This window comes from Miniopterus natalensis, chromosome 2 (assembly GCF_054644295.1).
Source record: "Miniopterus natalensis isolate mMinNat1 chromosome 2, mMinNat1.hap1, whole genome shotgun sequence".
Lineage (NCBI taxonomy): Eukaryota > Metazoa > Chordata > Mammalia > Chiroptera > Miniopteridae > Miniopterus > Miniopterus natalensis.
In genome coordinates, this window is record NC_142082.1 from 143,214,338 (window position 1) to 143,234,025 (window position 19,688).

Here is a 19,688-nt window from a genome sequence, read left to right on the forward strand (position 1 = left end):
GCTAAGTCCCCCATACCTCCACTATTCCTTTGCCAGCCCTGTGATTAGAATAGGACAGATTTACCCCTCTTGTCTGTTCTCTGCACAGCGCCAGCGACTGCGAGAGCTGCTGATTCGGCAACAGATCCAGCGCAACACCCTACGGCAGGAGAAGGAAACAGCTGCAGCAGCTGCAGGAGCAGTGGGGCCCCCAGGCAGCTGGGGTGCTGAGCCCAGCAGCCCTGCCTTTGAGCAGCTGAGTCGAGGCCAGACCCCCTTCACTGGGACCCAGGTAGGTAGGGTGGCAAGGTGTGGGCCCAGGATACTGAAGGTGGCCCCACTTTCATCTATCGCTATCTCTCCTAGGATAAGAGCAGCCTTGTGGGGCTACCCTCAAGCAAGCTGGGTGGCCCCATCCTAGGGCCAGGGGCTTTCCCAAGTGATGACCGGCTCTCCCGGCCACCTCCACCAGCCACCCCTTCCTCTATGGATGTAAATAGCCGGTGAGTCTCCAGGGGGTTCCCTGGGGGTAAATCAAGGGAACAGACTTTACTACCTTTGTGTATTGCTTCTGATTTACCTGTCTGTCTAATCCTTCTCCAGTATCACTCTTCTCCCCCTTGCCACATTAACTCTACCCTTCCCTACTGCCCTAGGCCCATGTTCTAGTTCCTCTTCATCTTGATGTCATCTCACTGACTACTGCATATTCTTCCAGGCAACTGGTAGGAGGCTCCCAAGCCTTTTATCAGCGAGCACCCTATCCTGGATCCCTGCCCTTACAGCAGCAGCAGCAGCAACACCTGTGGCAGCAGCAGCATCAAGCAACATCAGCAAACTCCATGAGACTTGCCATGTCTACTCGCTTTCCATCAACTCCTGGGCCTGAACTTAGCCGCCAAGCTCTAGGTTCACCCTTGGCGGGACTTCCCACCCGCCTGCCTGGTCCTGGTGAGCCAGTGCCTGGTCCAGCTGGTCCTGCCCAGTTTATTGAGTTGCGGCACAATGTACAGAAAGGACTAGGACCTGGGGGGGCTCCATTTCCTGGTCAGGGTCCTCCTCAGAGACCCCGTTTTTACCCTGTAAGTGAAGACTCCCACCGACTGGCTCCTGAAGGGCTTCGTGGTCTAGCAGTGTCAGGCCTTCCCCCGCAGAAACCCTCAGCCCCACTGGCCCCTGAACTGAACAACAGCCTCCATCCAGCGCCCCACACCAAGGGTCCTACGCTACCCACTGGCTTAGAGCTGGTCAGTCGGCCCTCCTCGAACACTGAGCTTGGCCGACCCCCTCCCCTGGCCTTGGAGGCTGGGAAGTTACCCTGTGAGGACCCTGAGCTAGATGATGACTTTGATGCCCACAAGGCCCTAGAGGATGACGAGGAACTTGCTCACTTGGGCCTGGGTGTGGATGTGGCCAAGGGAGATGATGAGCTGGGCACCCTGGAAAACCTGGAGACCAACGATCCCCACCTGGATGACCTGCTCAATGGGGATGAGTTTGACCTATTGGCCTATACTGACCCCGAGTTGGACACTGGGGACAAGAAGGACATCTTTAATGAGCACCTGAGGCTGGTGGAGTCAGCCAATGAAAAGGCTGAGCGGGAGGCTCTGTTGCGGGGGGTGGAGCCAGGACCCCTGGGCCCTGAGGAGCGCCCTCCTCCTGCTGCTGATGCTGCTGAGCCTCGTCTGGCACCAGTGCTCCCTGAGGTGAAGCCCAAGGTAGAGGAGGGTGGGCGCCACCCTTCCCCTTGCCAGTTCACCATCACCACCCCCAAGGTAGAGCCAGCATCTGCCACCACTTCCCTAGGCCTGGGGCTGAAGCCAGGACAGAGTGTGATGGGTAGCCGGGACACACGGATGGGCACAGGACCCTTTTCCAGCAGTGGACACTCAGCTGAAAAGGGCTCCTTTGGAGCCACAGGAGGACCACCAACTCACCTGCTGACCCCTAACCCACTGAGTGGCCCAGGAGGGTCCTCCCTGCTGGAAAAGTTTGAGTTAGAGAGTGGAGCCCTGACCTTGCCTGGTGGACATACAGCAACTGGGGATGAGCTGGACAAGATGGAGAGCTCACTGGTAGCCAGTGAATTACCCCTGCTTATTGAAGACCTGTTGGAGCACGAAAAGAAGGAGCTGCAGAAGAAGCAGCAGCTTACAGCACAGCTGCAGCCTGCCCAGCAGCAGCAGCAACAGCAGCATTCTATATTGTCCACAGCAGGCCCTGCCCAGGCCATGTCTTTGCCACATGATAGCTCTTCCAGTTTGGCTGGGCCCCAACAACAGCTTGCCCTGGGACTTGGAGGTTCTCGACAGCCAGGCTTGGCCCAACCACTGATGCCCACCCAGCCACCAGCTCATGCCCTTCAGCAGCGCCTGGCCCCATCCATGGCCATGGTGTCCAACCAAGGGCATATGCTAAGTGGGCAGCATGGGGGGCAGGCAGGCTTGGTGCCCCAGCAGAGCCCACAGCCAGTGCTGGCACAGAAGCCCATGAGTACCATGCCACCCTCCATGTGCATGAAACCCCAGCAGCTGGCGATGCAGCAGCAGCTGGCTAACAGCTTCTTCCCAGATACAGGTAACTTCAGCTGGGGGCATTGGTTTAGTTACTCAGAGTTGATCACTGTCACCAACAAATGGGCACTGAGGCTGCAGACCTAAGGTAATTCTTAGTTAAGGGAGATGGGGCACAAAGGAAACAGGCATGGATGTTAAGCCACTTGCCCAAGAAGCACTGTAGCTTTTAAGAAGGGAGGAACAGTGCCTGGCCTATAGCAGGTGTTCAGATGTTTGAGTGAATAAATGGGATGAATACATGAAGCCTGATTAGTAAAGGCTTTCTAGCTGTAGTGAGACCGGAAGATTAGTACTTGGGGAGAAGTGGTGCAAGAGAAAGCACTCTAGGTAGGTGAAAAGCCTTGAGTACAGTCAACCCTGGAACAACAGGAACCATATTGGCAGGAAAGCCAATGGAGGGTATTTGGAAACTGAGTGAGTGGTTAGGCTGGAGTAGACTTTGTGTAGAGGGAAGTGAGTGTGTACTACATAATTCTGCAGAGGTAAGAAGGGGGCTAGATTGAAGGAGGCCTCAAATTGTAATAGCATTTATTGAGTATTACTATTTGCAATCATTGTGCTGAGTGTTTTGTATTCGTTATCTAATCATCACAACAAACTCATTAAACAGGTACTGTTTATAGGAAAGGAAACTGAGGCATGGAGGTTAAGCAACTTGCCTAAGATCACACAACTAACAGAGCTAGAGTTTAAACCCTGGCCCTCTAATTCTCTTAACTGTGTTACTGCCTCAGAAGACCAGGGGAGGGAATTTGGTTAGTCCTTTAAAAAGTGGGGAGTCACCCTGGCCAATGTCATTCAGTGGTTAGAGCATTGGCCTGCTCACTGAAGGGTCGTGTTTTCGATTCCCAGTCAAGGGCACATACCTTGGTTGCAGGTTCTCTCCCCACTCCAGGTCAGTGCACATGTGGAGGCAACCAGTCAGTGTGTCTCTCGCATCAATATTACTCTCCCCACACACACCTCCTTTCCTTCCACTCTCTAAAAGGGAGTGAAAAAAATATCCTTATACAAGGATTAACAAAAAAAGTAATAATAAGTAAGTAAAAAGTGGGGAGTCAGTTAAGTTTTCTGAGTGGTGGAGAAATATACAATGTGCATGATTTTAGGAAGATTGAAGTTTTTGGTGGTTTCTTATTTTTCCTTTCTACCCAGCATCCTGAGCAGGCGGGCGAGTGGGCTGTAGGTGGTTGATGTTGGACCCACGACATCTCTGGCATCTAGGGCTTTGCCACAGGGCCTGCGTCTTGGGTTCTTGGGCTGCAGTAGTTGCTCTAAGAACACTACTTTTGAAGAATGCTTTCTAGGTCATAGAATGTACGGTTAACCCTTGAACAGCATGGGCTTAGGGATGCTGAGCTCCATATAGTCAAATCTGCTTGTGATTTTTGATTCCTGAAAAAAACTTAACCACTAATAGCTTACTGTTGACCAGAAGCGTTATCGATAACATAAATAGTTGATTAACACATATTTTGTATGTTTTATGTAGTATATATTGTACTCTTACAATGAACTAAGCTAGAGAAAAGAAAATGTTATTAAGAAAATCATAAGGAAAATACATTTACAGTATTTAATGAAAAAAATCGGTATTAATTAGAGCCCTGCACTTCAAACCCATGTTATGTTTGTTCAAGGGTCAACTATACTCATATTCTTGTCATATGTGATCCTCTCAGTAGCTCCATGAGGTGGGCTGAGCAGTGGGAGTCATGATCTCTACCAAACAGAGGAGTAAACTCAGGCTTAGAGAGGTGAAATAACATTGATATGTTTATTTAACAAGTATTTATTGAGTACCTTTTCCAAGCACTATGTAAATAAAAACAGGGCCATGTGTTCTATGAATAATAAAGCTGAGCCACCCAGGCTGCCTGGCCCCTAGTCCACTGGTCTTTCCATCATGCCATGCCATTGTTTTGCTTGGCTTGGTGTGGAGGTCAAGGTGTTGGAAGGAATAGCAGACATAGAATGGAGTATTGACCCAAATGCCAACCTCCTTGGTTCTACCCTCACCAGACCTGGACAAATTTGCTGCAGAAGATATCATTGATCCCATTGCAAAGGCCAAGATGGTAGCTTTGAAAGGCATCAAGAAGGTGATGGCTCAGGGCAGCATTGGAGTGGCACCTGGTATGAACAGGTAAGACTTGGGTGGGTGTTGGACCTTTCCTTTCCCAGTCCTTCCCCTTTCCTTCCTGATCTTCCCTACTTGTTCCATCTCTTTGCCTTTCAACTTTCTAACACATCCTCTTTGCTTTGATGAACTCTAGGCAGCAAGTGTCCTTGCTAGCCCAGAGGCTCTCAGGGGGGACTGGCAGTGATCTGCAGAACCACGTGGCAACTGGGAGTGGCCAGGTAAGTGGTCAGGTGGGAACAGGAACTTGTGTCTCATTCCATCAGGTCACCTTTCTTAGGGACTGGTATGGAATAAAGACCCTTTAACAGTGTCTCTCATTGCAGGAGAGGAATGCTGGTGACCCATCCCAGGCTCGTCCCAATCCACCCACTTTTGCCCAGGGAGTGATCAGTGAGTATGGAGATGGGAAGGAGCCTACAAGAAAGTGGCTTGGGGAATGTGGAGGAAGAGGTATTGAGATCACCATTTTGCAGGTCCTGACACCAGCTTTCTTTTCCAGATGAGGCTGACCAGCGGCAGTATGAGGAGTGGCTGTTTCATACCCAACAGCTCCTACAGATGCAGCTGAAGGTGCTAGAGGAACAGATTGGTGTGCACCGCAAATCCCGGAAGGCTCTGTGTGCCAAGCAGCGTACTGCCAAAAAGGCTGGCCGGGAGTTCCCAGAGGCTGATGCTGAGAAGCTCAAGCTGGTTACAGAGCAGCAGAGCAAGATCCAGAAACAGCTGGAGCAGGTGGGGAAAGCAGGCTTCAGCTTAGCAACTAGGACCTGGGAAAAGGGATGACATGGGCGGGCAGGCTCGAGGCTGACATCCCTGACTCTCCTGTTAGGTCCGGAAGCAACAGAAGGAGCACACGAGTCTCATGGCAGAATATCGGAATAAGCAGCAGCAGCAGCAACAGCAGCAGCAACAGCAACAGCAGCAACACTCAGCAGTACTGGCCCTTAGCCCTTCCCAGAGTCCTCGGCTACTCACCAAGCTCCCTGGTCAGCTGCTCCCTGGCCATGCACTGCAGCCACCACAGGGGCCCCCTGGTGGGCAAGCTTCTGGACTTCGCCTGCCCCCGGGGAGCATGGCACTACCTGGACAGCCTGGTGGTCCCTTCCTTAACACGACCCTGGCCCAGCAACAACAGCAGCAACATTCTGGTGGGGCTGGGACCCTGGCTGGCCCGTCAGGGGGATTTTTTCCTGGCAACCTTGCTCTTCGAGGCCTGGGACCTGATTCGAGGCTTTTGCAGGAAAGGCAGCTGCAGCTACAGCAGCAACGCATGCAGCTTGCCCAGAAACTACAACAGCAGCAACAGCAGCAGCAGCACCTCCTAGGACAGGTGGCAATCCAGCAGCAACAGCAGCAGGGCCCTGGAGTACAAGCGAACCAGGCTCTGGGTCCCAAGCCCCAGGGGCTTCTGCCTTCCAGCAGCCATCAGGGCCTCTTGGTCCAGCAGCTGTCCCCTCAACCACCTCAGGGGCCCCAGGGCATGCTGGGCCCTACCCAGGTGGCAGTGTTGCAGCAGCAGCAACAGCACCCTGGAGCTTTGGGCCCCCAGGGCCCTCACAGACAGGTGCTTCTGACCCAGTCCCGGGTGCCAAGTTCACCTCAGCTGGCACAACAGAGTCAGGGCCTTATGGGACACCGGCTGGTCACAGCCCAGCAGCAGCAGCAGCAGCAACACCAACAGCAGGGATCCATGGCAGGGCTTTCTCATCTTCAGCAGGGTCTGATGCCACATAGCGGGCAGCCCAAGCTTAGCACTCAGCCAATGGCCTCCTTGCAGCAGCAGCAGCTGCAGCAGCAGCAACAGCAGCTACAACAGCAACAGCAACTACAGCAGCAGCAGCAGCAGCAGCAGCTACAACAGCAGCAGCAGCTACAGCAGCAGCAGCAGCTTCAACAACAGCAGCAGCTTCAACAGCAGCAGCAGCTTCAACAGCAGCAGCTTCAACAGCAGCAGCAGCAGCTACAACAGCAGCAGCTTCAACAGCATCAGCAGTTGCAACAGCAGCAGCAACAACTACAACAGCAGCAGCAGCTACAACAGCAGCAACAACAGCTACAACAGCAGCAGCAGCAGCAGCAACAGATAGGCCTCTTAAACCAGAATCGAACTTTACTGTCTCCTCAGCAACAGCAGCAGCAGGTGACTCTTGGTCCTGGAATGCCAGCCAAGCCTCTGCAACACTTTTCTAGCCCCGGAGCTTTGGGCCCAACCCTCCTCCTAACGGGCAAGGAACAAGGCATTGTAGAGACCACTCTTCCTCCAGAGGCCACTGAGGGGCCCTCCACACATCAGGGAGGTGTAGCAATAGGGACTGTACCTGAGGCAGTGCCCACTGAACCAGGGGAAGTAAAGCCCTCACTTTCTGGGGACTCACAGCTCCTGCTTGTCCAACCCCAGGCCCAGCCTCAGTCTAACTCTGTGCCTCTGCAGCCACCTCTGAGGCTCCCAGGACAACAGCAGCAGCAAGTTAACTTGCTCCATACAGCAGGTGTGGGAAGCCATGGGCAATCAAACAGTGGATCATCTTCAGAGGCCTCTTCTGTGCCACACCTGCTGGCCCAATCCTCTGTTTCCTTAGGGGAGCAGCCTGGGCCCATAACTCAGAACCTTCTGGGCTCCCAACAACCCCTTGGACTAGAGCGGCCCTTGCAGAATAATTCAGGGCCACAGCCTGCCAAACCAGGATCTGTCCCCCAATCTGGGCAGGTCCTGCCTGGGGCTGGTGTCATGCCTACAGTGGGTCAGCTGAGAGCACAGCTCCAAGGAGTTTTGGCCAAAAACCCACAGTTGCGGCACTTGAGTCCTCAGCAGCAGCAGCAGCTACAGGCACTCCTCATGCAGCGGCAGCTACAGCAGAGTCAGGCAGTACGCCAGACCCCACCCTATCAGGAGCCTGGGACCCAGCCCTCTCCCCTCCAGGGCCTCCTAGGCCGCCAGCCCCAAATTGGAGGCTTCCCTGGATCCCAGACAGGCCCCCTCCAGGAGCTAGGGGCAGGGCTTCGACCTCAGGGCTCATCTAGGCTCCCTGCCCCACAAGGAGCCTTATCAACTGGACCAGTCCTTGGTCCTGTTCATCCCACACCTCCACCATCTAGCCCGCAAGAGCCAAAGAGACCTTCTTCACAATTACCGTCCCCTAGTTCTCAGCTCCCCTCTGAGGCCCAGCTCCCCCCTACCCAGCCAGGGACTCCAAAACCCCAAGGGCCACCCTTGGAGCTTCCTCCTGGGAGGGCCTCACCTGCTGCTGCCCAGCTTGCAGATACCTTCTTTGGCAAGGGGCTGGGACCTTGGAATCCCCCAGACAACCCAGCAGAAGCCCAGAAGCTGGAGCAGAGCAGTCTAGTACCTGGTCATCTGGAGCAGGTGAATGGGCAAGCAGTGCCTGAGCCATCTCATCTCAGCATCAAGCAGGAGCCTCGGGAAGAGCCATGTGCCCTGGGAGCCCAGGTGGTGAAGAGGGAGGCCAATGGGGAGCCAATAGGAGCACCAGGTACCAGCAACCACCTCCTGCTGGCAGGCCCCCGCTCAGAGGCCGGGCATCTGCTCTTGCAGAAGCTTCTACGGGCAAAGAATGTGCAACTCAGCACTGGGCGGGGGCCCGAGGGGCTGCGAGCAGAGATCAACGGGCACATTGACAGCAAGTTGGCTGGGCTGGAGCAGAAACTACAGGGTACCCCCAGCAATAAGGAGGTGAGTACTCCAGGTAGAGTGGGGCCTGGAACCCGGGGCAGAGTGAATAGGTCTTGGTCAAACAGAAGAGGTGAGGGCTCTAAGGATTTCAGCAGCCTTCATTGTGGGTTTATCCGGCTTAGGATACAGCAGCCAGGAAGCCTTTGACACCGAAGCCCAAGCGGGTACAGAAGCCAAGCGACAGGTTGGTGAGCTCCCGAAAGAAGCTGCGGAAGGAGGACGGGGTCAGGGCCAGCGAGGCCTTGCTGAAACAGCTAAAACAGGTGACCCCCAGGAGCCAGTCCCCTGGTCCCAACCCAGGATAAGGGGGTACCCTGGCCCCCAGCTGTGCAGTGGCAGAGATGTATGCGTTGCAGGTTTCCAACCTTGTCATCTTGCCCCTCCTAGGAGCTGTCCCTGCTGCCCCTAACGGAGCCTACCATCACTGCCAATTTTAGCCTCTTTGCTCCCTTTGGCAGTGGCTGCCCAATCAATGGGCAGTGCCAGCTGAGGGGGACCTTTGGAAGTGGGGCGCTGCCCACTGGCCCTGACTACTATTCCCAGCTGCTTACTAAGGTTAGAAAATGACAAAACTTTTTGGAGATGATGAGGTTCTTGGGGAGGTGGAGGTGGGAGTGGAAGGCTTGGGAAAGTTGCTGATAATGGTGTGGGGCCAGGAGATTATGTCAGTCTCCCTATGCCATCTTGCACACAACACCCCACCCCACCCCCAGAATAACCTGAGTAACCCGCCGACACCACCCTCGTCGCTGCCCCCCACCCCACCCCCATCGGTGCAGCAGAAGATGGTGAATGGTGTCACTCCATCTGAAGACCTGGGGGAGCACCCTAAGGATTCCGCCTCTGCCCAAGATACTGAAGGGACACTGAGGGGTAAGTCAGGAGCAGAATGGACCTCTCTTCTAGAAAGATTTGGTGGCTCGGGTCCAAGCCAGTCAGTGTGCTTGCTCTGTTAAACAGTTTGAGATAGGATGGCTGCATGTTTCCCTGTGTGCATACACAACTGGTACCTGAGATAGGAAGGGCCTCTTCAGGACTGATTTGTTGGAGACAAGGGTGGGTATCTGGAGTCTAGAGCCAAGGCAGTGAGGGAGATGGATGACAGGGAGAGTGTTAATGAAATTTTTGTTTATAATGAACAGACAGCCTTAGTGGGTATGGAACTACTGTCAAATCTGGATATGAATCCTGGTTCCTGCATTCATTTAGCCCAGTAACTTGATTGACTTGTATGAGCCTGAGTTTCCTCACTGTAAAATAGATATAATATTTGCCTAATAGAGTTGTTAAAATATTATAAATAAAGAGTGTACCTAAACCCAGGGTCTGGCACATTGGAAATGCTCAAATACAGCTTCTCTGTTCCAAACTGGTAGATGGGTGAATGGGTAGACATTGGTCATGACAGCTAAGATAGATGTTATACTAGTTAGGCCTGAAATGTGGTGGAGAAAGCACCATCAGCCACCCTTGAACTGACTTTTCTTCTCCCTACCTACCCTCAGATGCTTCAGAGGTGAAGAGTCTAGATCTGCTGGCTGCCTTGCCTACACCCCCTCACAATCAGACTGAGGATGTCAGGTGGGGGTTGGGCTGGAAATGGGGGTGAGGAATGGGGGTAGGGGACAGGTCGTCTCATTTTTCCTTTGGCTAATGGTAGATTTTAAGTAAGGCTGTGATATCTACTAATCTCTAGAATTGGGGGCAGGGGTCTGCAGGATTGTAGCAACAAATGTCTTTTGGCCCACAGGATGGAGAGTGATGAGGACAGTGATTCTCCTGACAGCATTGTGCCAGCTTCATCCCCTGAGAGCATCCTGGGGGAGGAGGCATCTCGTTTCCCTCAGCTGGGCTCAGGCCGGTGGGAGCAGGAAGACCGGGCTCTCTCCCCCGTCATCCCTATCATTCCTCGGGCCAGCATTCCAGGTAGGGGCTGCCCTGAATATAGGCCAGGCCGGGCTGGGGTGTCAGAGCTGGGACAGAGGGGCAGCTGGGACTTACACAGGTCCCTCTTTCTCATTTAGTCTTCCCGGATACCAAGCCTTATGGGGCTCTGGACATGGAGGCCCCTGGGAAGCTGCCTGCCACAGCTTGGGAAAAGGGCAAAGGAAGTGAGGTGTCAGTCATGCTAACGGTCTCTGCTGCTGCAGCCAAGGTGTGTCCTGGAGGGTGCCTCAGATGCCTAGGGGGTGCTGATCAGAGGGCAGTCCCTGGAGCTTATCTGGATAAATTCAGTCCTTCAAAGCTATGTACTGAAGATCTGCTGTGTGAAAGCCTGGACTAGTGGCTGTGGGATTAGAGTAAATGAAGCATGAAGGGATCCCTGTCTTCAGGGGGTTGACAGTCCCATGGTAAAGACACAAATCAGCAAATAAGGAGAGTGCATATAATGTGACATATGCTACAAGACAGCATGTCCTCATTACATTTGGTGAAACTGGTTTTTGTTGTTTGTGTTTTAATGTTAACAGGGTTTGTTGTTCAAGAAAATGGGAAATCCCAGTTAAAACAACAAAACAGGGGTCCTTACTACAAGACTCCTCAGGTTCTCTAATTTGCTAATTATTATGGATCTTCCAAGTTGTGGATATAATGTGTATCGTTTCCTAAACTTAGTTGACACAGGCCCTTTTCTGTGACGATCGTTAATGTCCACAGCACTTTGGAAAAGGCACCATAAAGCAAGTACATGGAAAGAGCTGGATAACTCAGGGGCTGGACTGACCAGCCACTTGGGGAGTTGTGTTCTAGGTGTCCTTGTCTCCACCAAGCTGGTAGTAGTGCTCACTGTACACGACCTGCTGACATGGCTCTCCCCTCCCCTTCCCTGCTCTGGCAGAACCTGAATGGTGTGATGGTGGCAGTGGCAGAGCTGCTAAGCATGAAGATCCCCAACTCTTATGAGGTGCTGTTCCCAGAGAGCCCCGCCCGGGCAGGCATTGAGCCTAAGAAGGGGGAAGCTGAGGGCCCTGGTGAGTGTGACAGGAAAATACCTTGGGATCTAAGGGGAATGATCCTGGTGGGAGGCTCTGACCCCCTCCTTCCTGCAGGTGGGAAAGAAAAGGGTCTGGGAGGCAAGAGCCCAGAAGCTGGCCCTGACTGGCTGAAGCAATTTGATGCAGTGTTGCCTGGCTATACTCTCAAGAGCCAGCTAGACATCTTGAGCCTCCTGAAACAGGTGGGTCTAGGGGAGAAAATGGGAGGGGTCTCTGGCTAGGGCAGAGATAGCAGAGAAGACTTTTGGGAAAGTGGAATCTAGGTGGGCAAAGGGAGGGGGCTAGTTAAGTGAGGAGCTGGCACTAACCATACAGGGCTCGTGCCCCCCTCCCATAGGAGAGCCCTGTCCCAGAGCCACCCACCCAACACAGCTACACCTACAATGTCTCCAATCTGGACGTTCGACAGCTCTCGGCCCCACCTCCTGAAGAACCCTCCCCACCCCCATCCCCCTTGGCACCCTCTCCTGCCAGCCCCCCTGCTGAACCCCTGGTTGAACTCCCAGCTGAACCCTCAGTTGAGCCACCAGCCCCCTCACCTCTGCCCCTGGCCTCATCCCCTGAATCCACCCGGCCCAAGCCCCGAGCCCGGCCTCCTGAAGAAGGGGATGATTCCCGGCCCCCTCGGCTCAAGAAGTGGAAAGGGGTGCGCTGGAAGCGGCTGCGGCTGCTGCTGACCATCCAGAAGGGCAGCGGGCAGCAGGAGGATGAGCGGGAAGTGGCAGAGTTTATGGAGCAGCTTGGCACAGCCCTGCGACCTGACAAGGTGCCTCGAGACATGCGGCGCTGCTGCTTCTGTCATGAGGAGGGTGATGGGGCCACTGATGGGCCTGCCCGCTTGCTGAACCTGGACCTGGACCTGTGGGTACACCTCAACTGTGCTCTGTGGTCCACGGAGGTCTATGAGACCCAGGGTGGGGCACTGATGAATGTGGAAGTGGCCCTCCACCGGGGACTGCTAACCAAGTGCTCCTTGTGCCAGCGCACCGGTGCCACCAGCAGCTGCAATCGCATGCGTTGTCCCAATGTCTACCATTTTGCCTGCGCCATTCGCGCCAAGTGCATGTTCTTCAAGGACAAGACCATGCTGTGTCCAGTGCATAAGATCAAAGGGCCTTGTGAGCAAGAGCTGAGCTCTTTTGCTGTCTTCCGGCGGGTGTACATTGAGCGGGATGAAGTGAAGCAAATCGCCAGCATCATTCAGCGGGGAGAGCGGCTGCACATGTTCCGGGTGGGGGGCCTCGTGTTCCATGCCATCGGACAGCTGCTCCCTCACCAGATGGCCGACTTCCACAGTGCCACTGCCCTTTATCCTGTGGGCTATGAGGCCACACGCATCTACTGGAGCCTCCGCACCAACAACCGCCGCTGCTGCTACCGCTGCTCTATCAGTGAGAACAACGGCCGGCCGGAGTTCATAATTAAAGTCATTGAGCAGGGCCTAGAGGACCTGGTCTTCATCGACGCCTCTCCCCAGGGTGAGCACTGGGCCCTGGAAATGGTAATGTGGAGTTGGGCAAGTTTCTCCTGGAATCACCTTTACGATGTCGAAAAGGGATCTACAGGATCCTTATGAGTGATGTTCTACCCTCTGTGCCCTCTACCTTGCGTAGGCAGAGGTCTCTTGAAAATCCCCAGAGAAAGTGTTTTAGCCTCCCTTACTCACCTTAAATTCCCTTGTAATTGAAGATGTTTTGCTTGTCTAACTTCATTCTGGCTCCTTTTCCTATCCTCAGTGGAACAAAAAAATACAGTTCTGAGACCTTATCATCGGGCTCACCCAACCTGATCCTAACCATGAGTTCCCTTTGGTTGCTTTTCTCTGGACAAAATTCTTTTGATCTTAGTTTTAGTGTTAATGATAAAAATGACAATAAGAGTAGTTACCTTTTAGTGAACATGTACTATGTGCCACAAACTAAGCTAAGTGATAGGTTATTTTGTTCACACAATCCTCTGAGGTAAGTACTATTATTGTGCTCATGTAATGCATAAAGAAACTGAGTGTTAGATTTAAGTATTTGGCTTAAGCTTCCATTGCCAGTATTAGAACCTGAACCCAAGTCTTCCCAATGCCAAAGTATGCCTGTTCTGGCTTTCAGCAAGGCCTGTGACTTGTGCCGGGTCTCTTGGACCTTGGGTTTATGTGTCTTTGTCACAAGGGACTCTGATGCCCCTCTGGAGTGGGAAGTATGGCTTGTTGAGGGAGAGTGGGACTGGGATGCCATAAGGGGGTCCTGAAGAACCACACAGCCTCGTGACAGGGAGGTATGCAGGCTACAGGAAACAGCTCCAGATCAAGGTTCGGGCTGGGTTCACTAAGCAGAGGTTCCCTCTGAGAGTTGCTCTTTTTCCTTGCCTCTTAGCTGTGTGGAATCGCATCATTGAGCCTGTGGCTGCCATGAGAAAAGAGGCCGACATGCTGCGGCTCTTCCCTGAGTATCTGAAAGGCGAGGAGCTCTTTGGGTTGACGGTACACGCTGTGCTGCGCATAGCTGAATCAGTAAGAAGGGGCCAGGGGCTGGGGGCCAGGTGGGCACTGAGAACTTCGGTCCTGCCCCAAAAGTGCTCAGGCTAAGATGAGCATGACCTGTGCCCACAGCTGCCTGGAGTGGAGAGCTGTCAAAACTATTTATTCCGCTATGGACGCCACCCCTTAATGGAGCTGCCACTTATGATCAACCCCACTGGTTGTGCCCGATCAGAGCCTAAAATCCTCACACACTACAAACGGTGAGCTTATGGGGCTGGGGCCAAGGGATGTGGGTATGGGGGTTGGTAGGGACCCTCGGCCAATTGAGGGTTTGGGGTTACAGATTAGAGTTCCCTTGGAGAGACTAGGAGTTCAAGCTAGGCGTCCTTTTTAGAGGGTATGCAGGTATCACTATAATATCCCTTTCCTCCTCCCCCCAACCTGCTCAGGTGTCCTGGGTTGACCTGGGGTCTAGGACAGACTTATCTTGGGCATCCTGGGAATGGCTGTTGGGGAAGTTCTGGGTAGACACTGGTAAAATTTTATGAACTATGTAAGGAACCCAGTCACCTCCTTCTCCTGTTTTGTTCCCAGGGGGCTTATGATTCTCCCAAACCTCAGATGCCCATGAGTGCTAGGGTCACCTTCCCTTCCCCAGGCTGAGTTGGTTTCAAAAGTAAATAATTAGAAATATAATAGAAAAATAATAAGACCTTAAATTTGTATAGCACTTTATACTTTTTTTTTCAAAGCGTTTTCACATCCATTATCTCATTTGATCCTCACAACAACCTTATGAGGTAGGTAGGGCAGGTGGTATGACCCCCCAGAAAACTGAGGCCCAGAAAGGTTAAGTGACTAGACAAAGGTCACAGCTGGGACCAGAACCTTACCTGTTAACTTGTGGTTTCCTGTTCCTCCTGTGTACCTTAGTAGCCTGACCTTGGTCCCTGGGTAGAGGGAGGCAGAATGCACAGTAGCAGGGCTTTTGTGAAAGCCTTCGGTTGCTCCTCAGGCTGCTGTAGAGTGTCCAACCCAGTCAACCCTAGTCCTTGATGCTCTATAACAGTGGTTTTCAAACTGCGTGTGTTCCAAAAAGCCCTGGAACACACAAACTGAGCGGGCAGAACTTGGCCCTCCCTATGTGTAACTCCCCCTTTCTCAAATTGAATTTAACCAGAAGAGTTTTGTTTTCATCTAGTTTATGTATTGGAACTCCAATAACATTTTATTAAGGGGTAAAAAAAAGATTTCTGCTAAATAAAGAGTAAAAAACGTTTGAAAACCACTGCTCTGGGATGGGGAAGAATTTGGCTGGTGCCCTAGGGTGGTGAAAAGGCATCCTACCAGGCAGCAGTCATTCCCCTGCACTGAGCCATCTGCACAGAGCCCATTGTTATGCCAGAGAAGGGGACAGTCTGGAGAAAGGAAAGAATACCACCTTTCGGCTATGAATTCAGAGCCAGTTTTAATTCAAGCCCAGTCCAATATGGTAGACACAGCCCCCATTTTCAGGGCTTCCAGTGTATGCAGGAGGTAGGACTCAGACATTTGAGCAAACCGTGAGCTTAAATTCCAGGCCCAGGCTGCTTGGGTGATTCCTCCCAGAGGAGCACGGCCTTGAGTATGGTTTGACAGGAGGGTGGTAGAAAACAGGGAGATAGATGGGAGAGCGGGCTCAGTGTAGGGGAATTGGTGCCTCCCTTCCCTTCACTCCCCACCCCCATCCTGAGCTCTCTGTGCCACCCAGGGTGTTGGAAGGGCCCCCGTAGCTAGTTATTGCCTCACCAAAGCCAAGACCCATATGCCTCCACTCCATTCCCAAGGCAGCACATGCCCCTAACTGGCATGTTGCACATCCCAGGGAGGAGGCAGGTGGTATGTGCTTGGTCTGAGGGAGAGCTGTCATGTCATGCACTGTATCACCTCCCAGGCCCCACACCCTGAACAGCACCAGCATGTCCAAGGCATATCAGAGCACCTTCACAGGCGAGACTAACACCCCGTATAGCAAGCAGTTTGTGCACTCCAAGTCATCTCAGTATCGGCGACTGCGCACTGAGTGGAAGAACAACGTGTATCTGGCTCGCTCCCGCATCCAGGGCCTGGGGCTCTATGCAGCCAAGGACCTAGAAAAGCACACAATGGTCATTGAGTACATTGGCACCATCATTCGCAACGAGGTGGCCAACCGGCGGGAGAAAATCTATGAGGAGCAGGTATGGGCTGACAGAGGGGCCATCATGGTGCATGGTCCACACTCAGCCAAGGAGCGAGCAGAATGGGGGTCAGGAGAGCAGGTGGAAAGCTGTGGGAGGAGGAGGTGAAAGATGGGAGAAAGGAAAAATAAGAAACGAAGTCCACTGCCTGAGTCTGCTATCTCATCCCACCACCACAGCAAGGCCATTCTCTGATACTCTTGCCCCCTCTGCGACTTTTGCCTTTGTAGAATCGAGGCATCTACATGTTCCGGATAAACAATGAACATGTGATTGATGCTACACTGACTGGAGGCCCTGCCAGGTGAGAGGAATTATGAAGGATTTAGGGGTCCCTGAGAGTGATACACTGGGGATGGGCCAACAAGGAACCAAAATCACCCCAACTCAATCACCTGGCATCCCTGACTCTGTCCCACTGCCTAGGTACATTAACCATTCCTGTGCCCCTAACTGTGTGGCGGAAGTTGTGACATTTGACAAAGAGGATAAAATCATCATCATCTCCAGCCGGCGAATCCCCAAAGGAGAGGAGGTGAGAGGAAGCCTCCTCAGTGAGTGACAAAGCAGCTCTCTCTTCTCTGCCATTCCCCAGAGCCGACTTCCAAAGCCACTGCCCTCAGATCAGATCATCTCTGCCCTCCCCAGTTTCTCTGTAGGGTTGGTACTGATTCTGCCCTCTTTTCTTAACAGCTGACCTATGACTATCAGTTTGACTTTGAGGACGATCAGCACAAGATCCCCTGCCACTGTGGAGCCTGGAATTGTCGGAAATGGATGAACTAAAAAGCTTTGAGGCTACCAGGCAGGGGAGTCCCTCCACCCCCAATCTCTTCCCTAAAAGGGATGAGAGGGAAGAGAGGTAGTGGCCAGAGCCAGGACCCAGGGCTGGGGCTGCCGGCTGACCGGAGCCCCTGGAGCAGGAGGCTGGGGCAGAGGGCCCTAGGCCAAGCCCACCCTGGGCACCAGGGACAACCCTCTTCCCTGCCACGGGCCCCCAGGCTGGCATCTCTGCCCCCAGCTCCAGCAGGAGCCAGACAGAAGCAGCCATTGGGCATCTCAGGTTTGAGGGGGATATGGGCCGGGAACTACCCAGAAGCATCTGGGAGGCAGCAGGGAGGGGGGAGGAGGATGTGTGGCAGGGCCTCACAGCCCTGCTGCTCCCACCGACCTCTCCGGCCCAACTCAAGGCTGCAAAGAGACTTGACTAAGCTTGACAATCCCAAAGGCCGGGTCCCACACCTGGCCCTGCCTGCCGGGTCCTGCCCCCACCCTTACCCCCACCCCCTTTCCTCTCAATCTGTCTCTGTCTCCCTCTTTTCCTCTGTGTTTCTCTCTATGGGTTTTGTTTCCTTGTTTTCCACTCTGACAAATGCAACATGAATGGGAAAGAGGCGCCCAGCTGCCCAGGAGGGCAAGCCAGGCAAGCCGGGCAAGGAGACCCCACACCCACACCTACCTCATTTAAGTGTTGGATTTTTTGCTGTTTTGAAATGTGAGACCCTCTCCAAGCCCCCTACTGCCCTAACCCTCTCCCCCACCTCACTGCCCTCTTCTGAGTGGGTGGAAGGGGTGTAGGAGAAGGAAGAAAAAACAACAACAAAAAATCCATCTTTGTTTTTAATTCTGGGCATGGGATGGGGGTTGAGGCTAATGATGAAGATTGGGGATGACTGGCCCTTAGTTGCTCTAGGACTTCCTTCTCCATCTGGACATGGGGGCAGGAGGGATGTGCTAAACCTAGGACCAGGATATCTCCCTCCTGTTTTCCCAACCCCATCATGAGCCCATTTGCCCTCCAGCCCCTGGATGGGGTGGGTGGGTGGTTGGGTGAGGGCTATCCCTGAGTGGCATGCCCATACCCAGTGAGGCAGGGTGTGGCCCAGAGCTCCCACTTTCCCTCAGTCACCAAACTGCTGCTGGTCTGGTGGGAAGGGGTGGTGATGTGGGGGTGGGGAGCTTAGTGTCAGCGCGGGGAGGGTGGGGGGTATTTATCTATTTATACATGGGATTGTACATAGTCTTGTGGGGCATGGGGGAGCCGGCTGGAGGTGAGAATCCTCCCCTCTCCCCCCACCCCCGGGGAGAGCAAATGTAAAACTACTAATTTTTGTGCTTTATATATTCTATATAAATATATCTATTTTCTTTTTACAAAACCAGTTTATAAATGGTAGGGGGGTGTGGGGCGGATACATGGAGCTCCCCTTGTGGGGGGGCCCCCTCCATTACCCAACCTACCGCCCTTTTCCTCACCCCCTCCTCCCCACCCCCTGGCTGTGACTGCTGTAAGGTGGGGGTATAGAGGCTGGGCGATTCTCACCCCCTATTGTCTAGTTGGACTATTGTTATAACGCACAAAAGTGAGCTGGCCCCAGGGGGAGCCAGAGGGTGATGGGTTCCCTGCCTCCCTTTCCTTCCCCTTTCTGCCCAAGCTTGTGCTGCAGTTGAACCTCTTCCTGGGGTGGGTGAGGCCCCCAGACCCCTATGTGGTAGGGAGCCATGGGGATGAAGATGAAGCTTATATGCAGTTCTCTCCTAGGGGCTGTGGGCAAAGGGCATTTTGTAATTAATATTTTCAAGAATCAAATGTATGGAGTGTAGGGATGGGCTTGGTGGTTGGTGGTGGATGGGCGGGCCTGCTGGAGGGGGAGCACGGTCGCTGTTGTGATTTTAGGTTTGTTTTTGTTTTGTTTGAATTGGGGGTTTTCGGATTGATGGGGGTAGGGAGAATTTTTTTTTTTTTAAGCTGCTTCCTCAACTGTTTCAAGCTGCAAATGTTTAAGAGAGTAACATCCCTCCACCCTCACAGAAACCACTGTAATTAAATCAGACAGTGGGGAGACTGGGCTGCTGCTCCCAAAGCCATTGGATATTCCTTTTCCAAGAGCAAAAGGTCTAGGCTACAGGGAGAGGGAGATTGGCTCCTGTGAGTCAGGCTCTGGTTGGGGCCTGGGCCCTGGGATTGGGAAAAGGGGAGGGGGCAGGCTTTGTAAGCATATGCTAGGTATCCGATAGTCCTGTAGAATTTAGTGAAGAAACCTTATACAGTTTTTAATTTTTATATAAACTAACTCAGACCCAAGCTACAAGGTTGGAATTTTGGTTGTTGGTTTTTTTTTTTTAAGTACCCCGCCTGTATAATTGCATCAGAATTCCCTCCTCCCCCCTTCCCCCGTGTTTGTATTTTGGGTTGGTTTACACTTGCACATATTCAGTTTTCAGTTTTTCCCCTTTACAGTCTTCTCCCCTCACCTCCAGGATCTCCCCCCACCCCTCTTTTTAAAAAATAAATCGCTGACAAGTGTGAATCCCGTGAAGACTTTATTTTGTGTTGTGTGTATCCTGTACAGCAAGGTTGGTCCTTCGTAACAGCGGATGAAATGATTCCTCTTTTTAAAGCGCCCTCTCTCCCTCCATCCCCAGCGCCCCTATCCTTGGCATGTTTTGTATCAGCGATCATTCTGAACTGTACATAATTTACGTTGCAAGAGGCAAAGGGCAAGTTTTGGATTTTGCTTCTTCCAAGTTTGTTTTTAAACGACAAATAAAAAGAGAACATTTTAAATACGAGCGGCTCCGTCCCATGACCCTCGCCGTCAGCGGGA

The 19,688-nt window shown here is 52.9% G+C and overlaps 1 protein-coding gene across 1 annotated transcript in view; it reads left to right on the forward strand.

Moving 5' to 3' along the window:
* Positions 1 to 19,650, forward strand: part of KMT2D (lysine methyltransferase 2D) — a 39,599-nt gene extending 19,949 nt beyond the window's left edge. The window contains exons 33-55 of the mRNA XM_087814684.1: positions 89 to 271; positions 346 to 482; positions 698 to 2,559; positions 4,581 to 4,704; positions 4,835 to 4,919; positions 5,025 to 5,091; positions 5,201 to 5,433; positions 5,531 to 8,392; positions 8,515 to 8,655; positions 8,780 to 8,947; positions 9,106 to 9,265; positions 9,898 to 9,973; positions 10,143 to 10,318; positions 10,417 to 10,547; positions 11,232 to 11,364; positions 11,443 to 11,570; positions 11,726 to 12,866; positions 13,755 to 13,891; positions 13,991 to 14,121; positions 15,795 to 16,080; positions 16,311 to 16,384; positions 16,507 to 16,615; positions 16,774 to 19,650. Of these exons, the coding sequence (XP_087670810.1) occupies positions 89 to 271; positions 346 to 482; positions 698 to 2,559; positions 4,581 to 4,704; positions 4,835 to 4,919; positions 5,025 to 5,091; positions 5,201 to 5,433; positions 5,531 to 8,392; positions 8,515 to 8,655; positions 8,780 to 8,947; positions 9,106 to 9,265; positions 9,898 to 9,973; positions 10,143 to 10,318; positions 10,417 to 10,547; positions 11,232 to 11,364; positions 11,443 to 11,570; positions 11,726 to 12,866; positions 13,755 to 13,891; positions 13,991 to 14,121; positions 15,795 to 16,080; positions 16,311 to 16,384; positions 16,507 to 16,615; positions 16,774 to 16,866 (8,637 nt within the window). The 3' untranslated portion in view covers positions 16,867 to 19,650. The remainder of the gene's footprint in view (positions 1 to 88; positions 272 to 345; positions 483 to 697; positions 2,560 to 4,580; positions 4,705 to 4,834; positions 4,920 to 5,024; positions 5,092 to 5,200; positions 5,434 to 5,530; positions 8,393 to 8,514; positions 8,656 to 8,779; positions 8,948 to 9,105; positions 9,266 to 9,897; positions 9,974 to 10,142; positions 10,319 to 10,416; positions 10,548 to 11,231; positions 11,365 to 11,442; positions 11,571 to 11,725; positions 12,867 to 13,754; positions 13,892 to 13,990; positions 14,122 to 15,794; positions 16,081 to 16,310; positions 16,385 to 16,506; positions 16,616 to 16,773) is intronic.
* Positions 19,651 to 19,688: the final 38 nt, after the last annotated feature.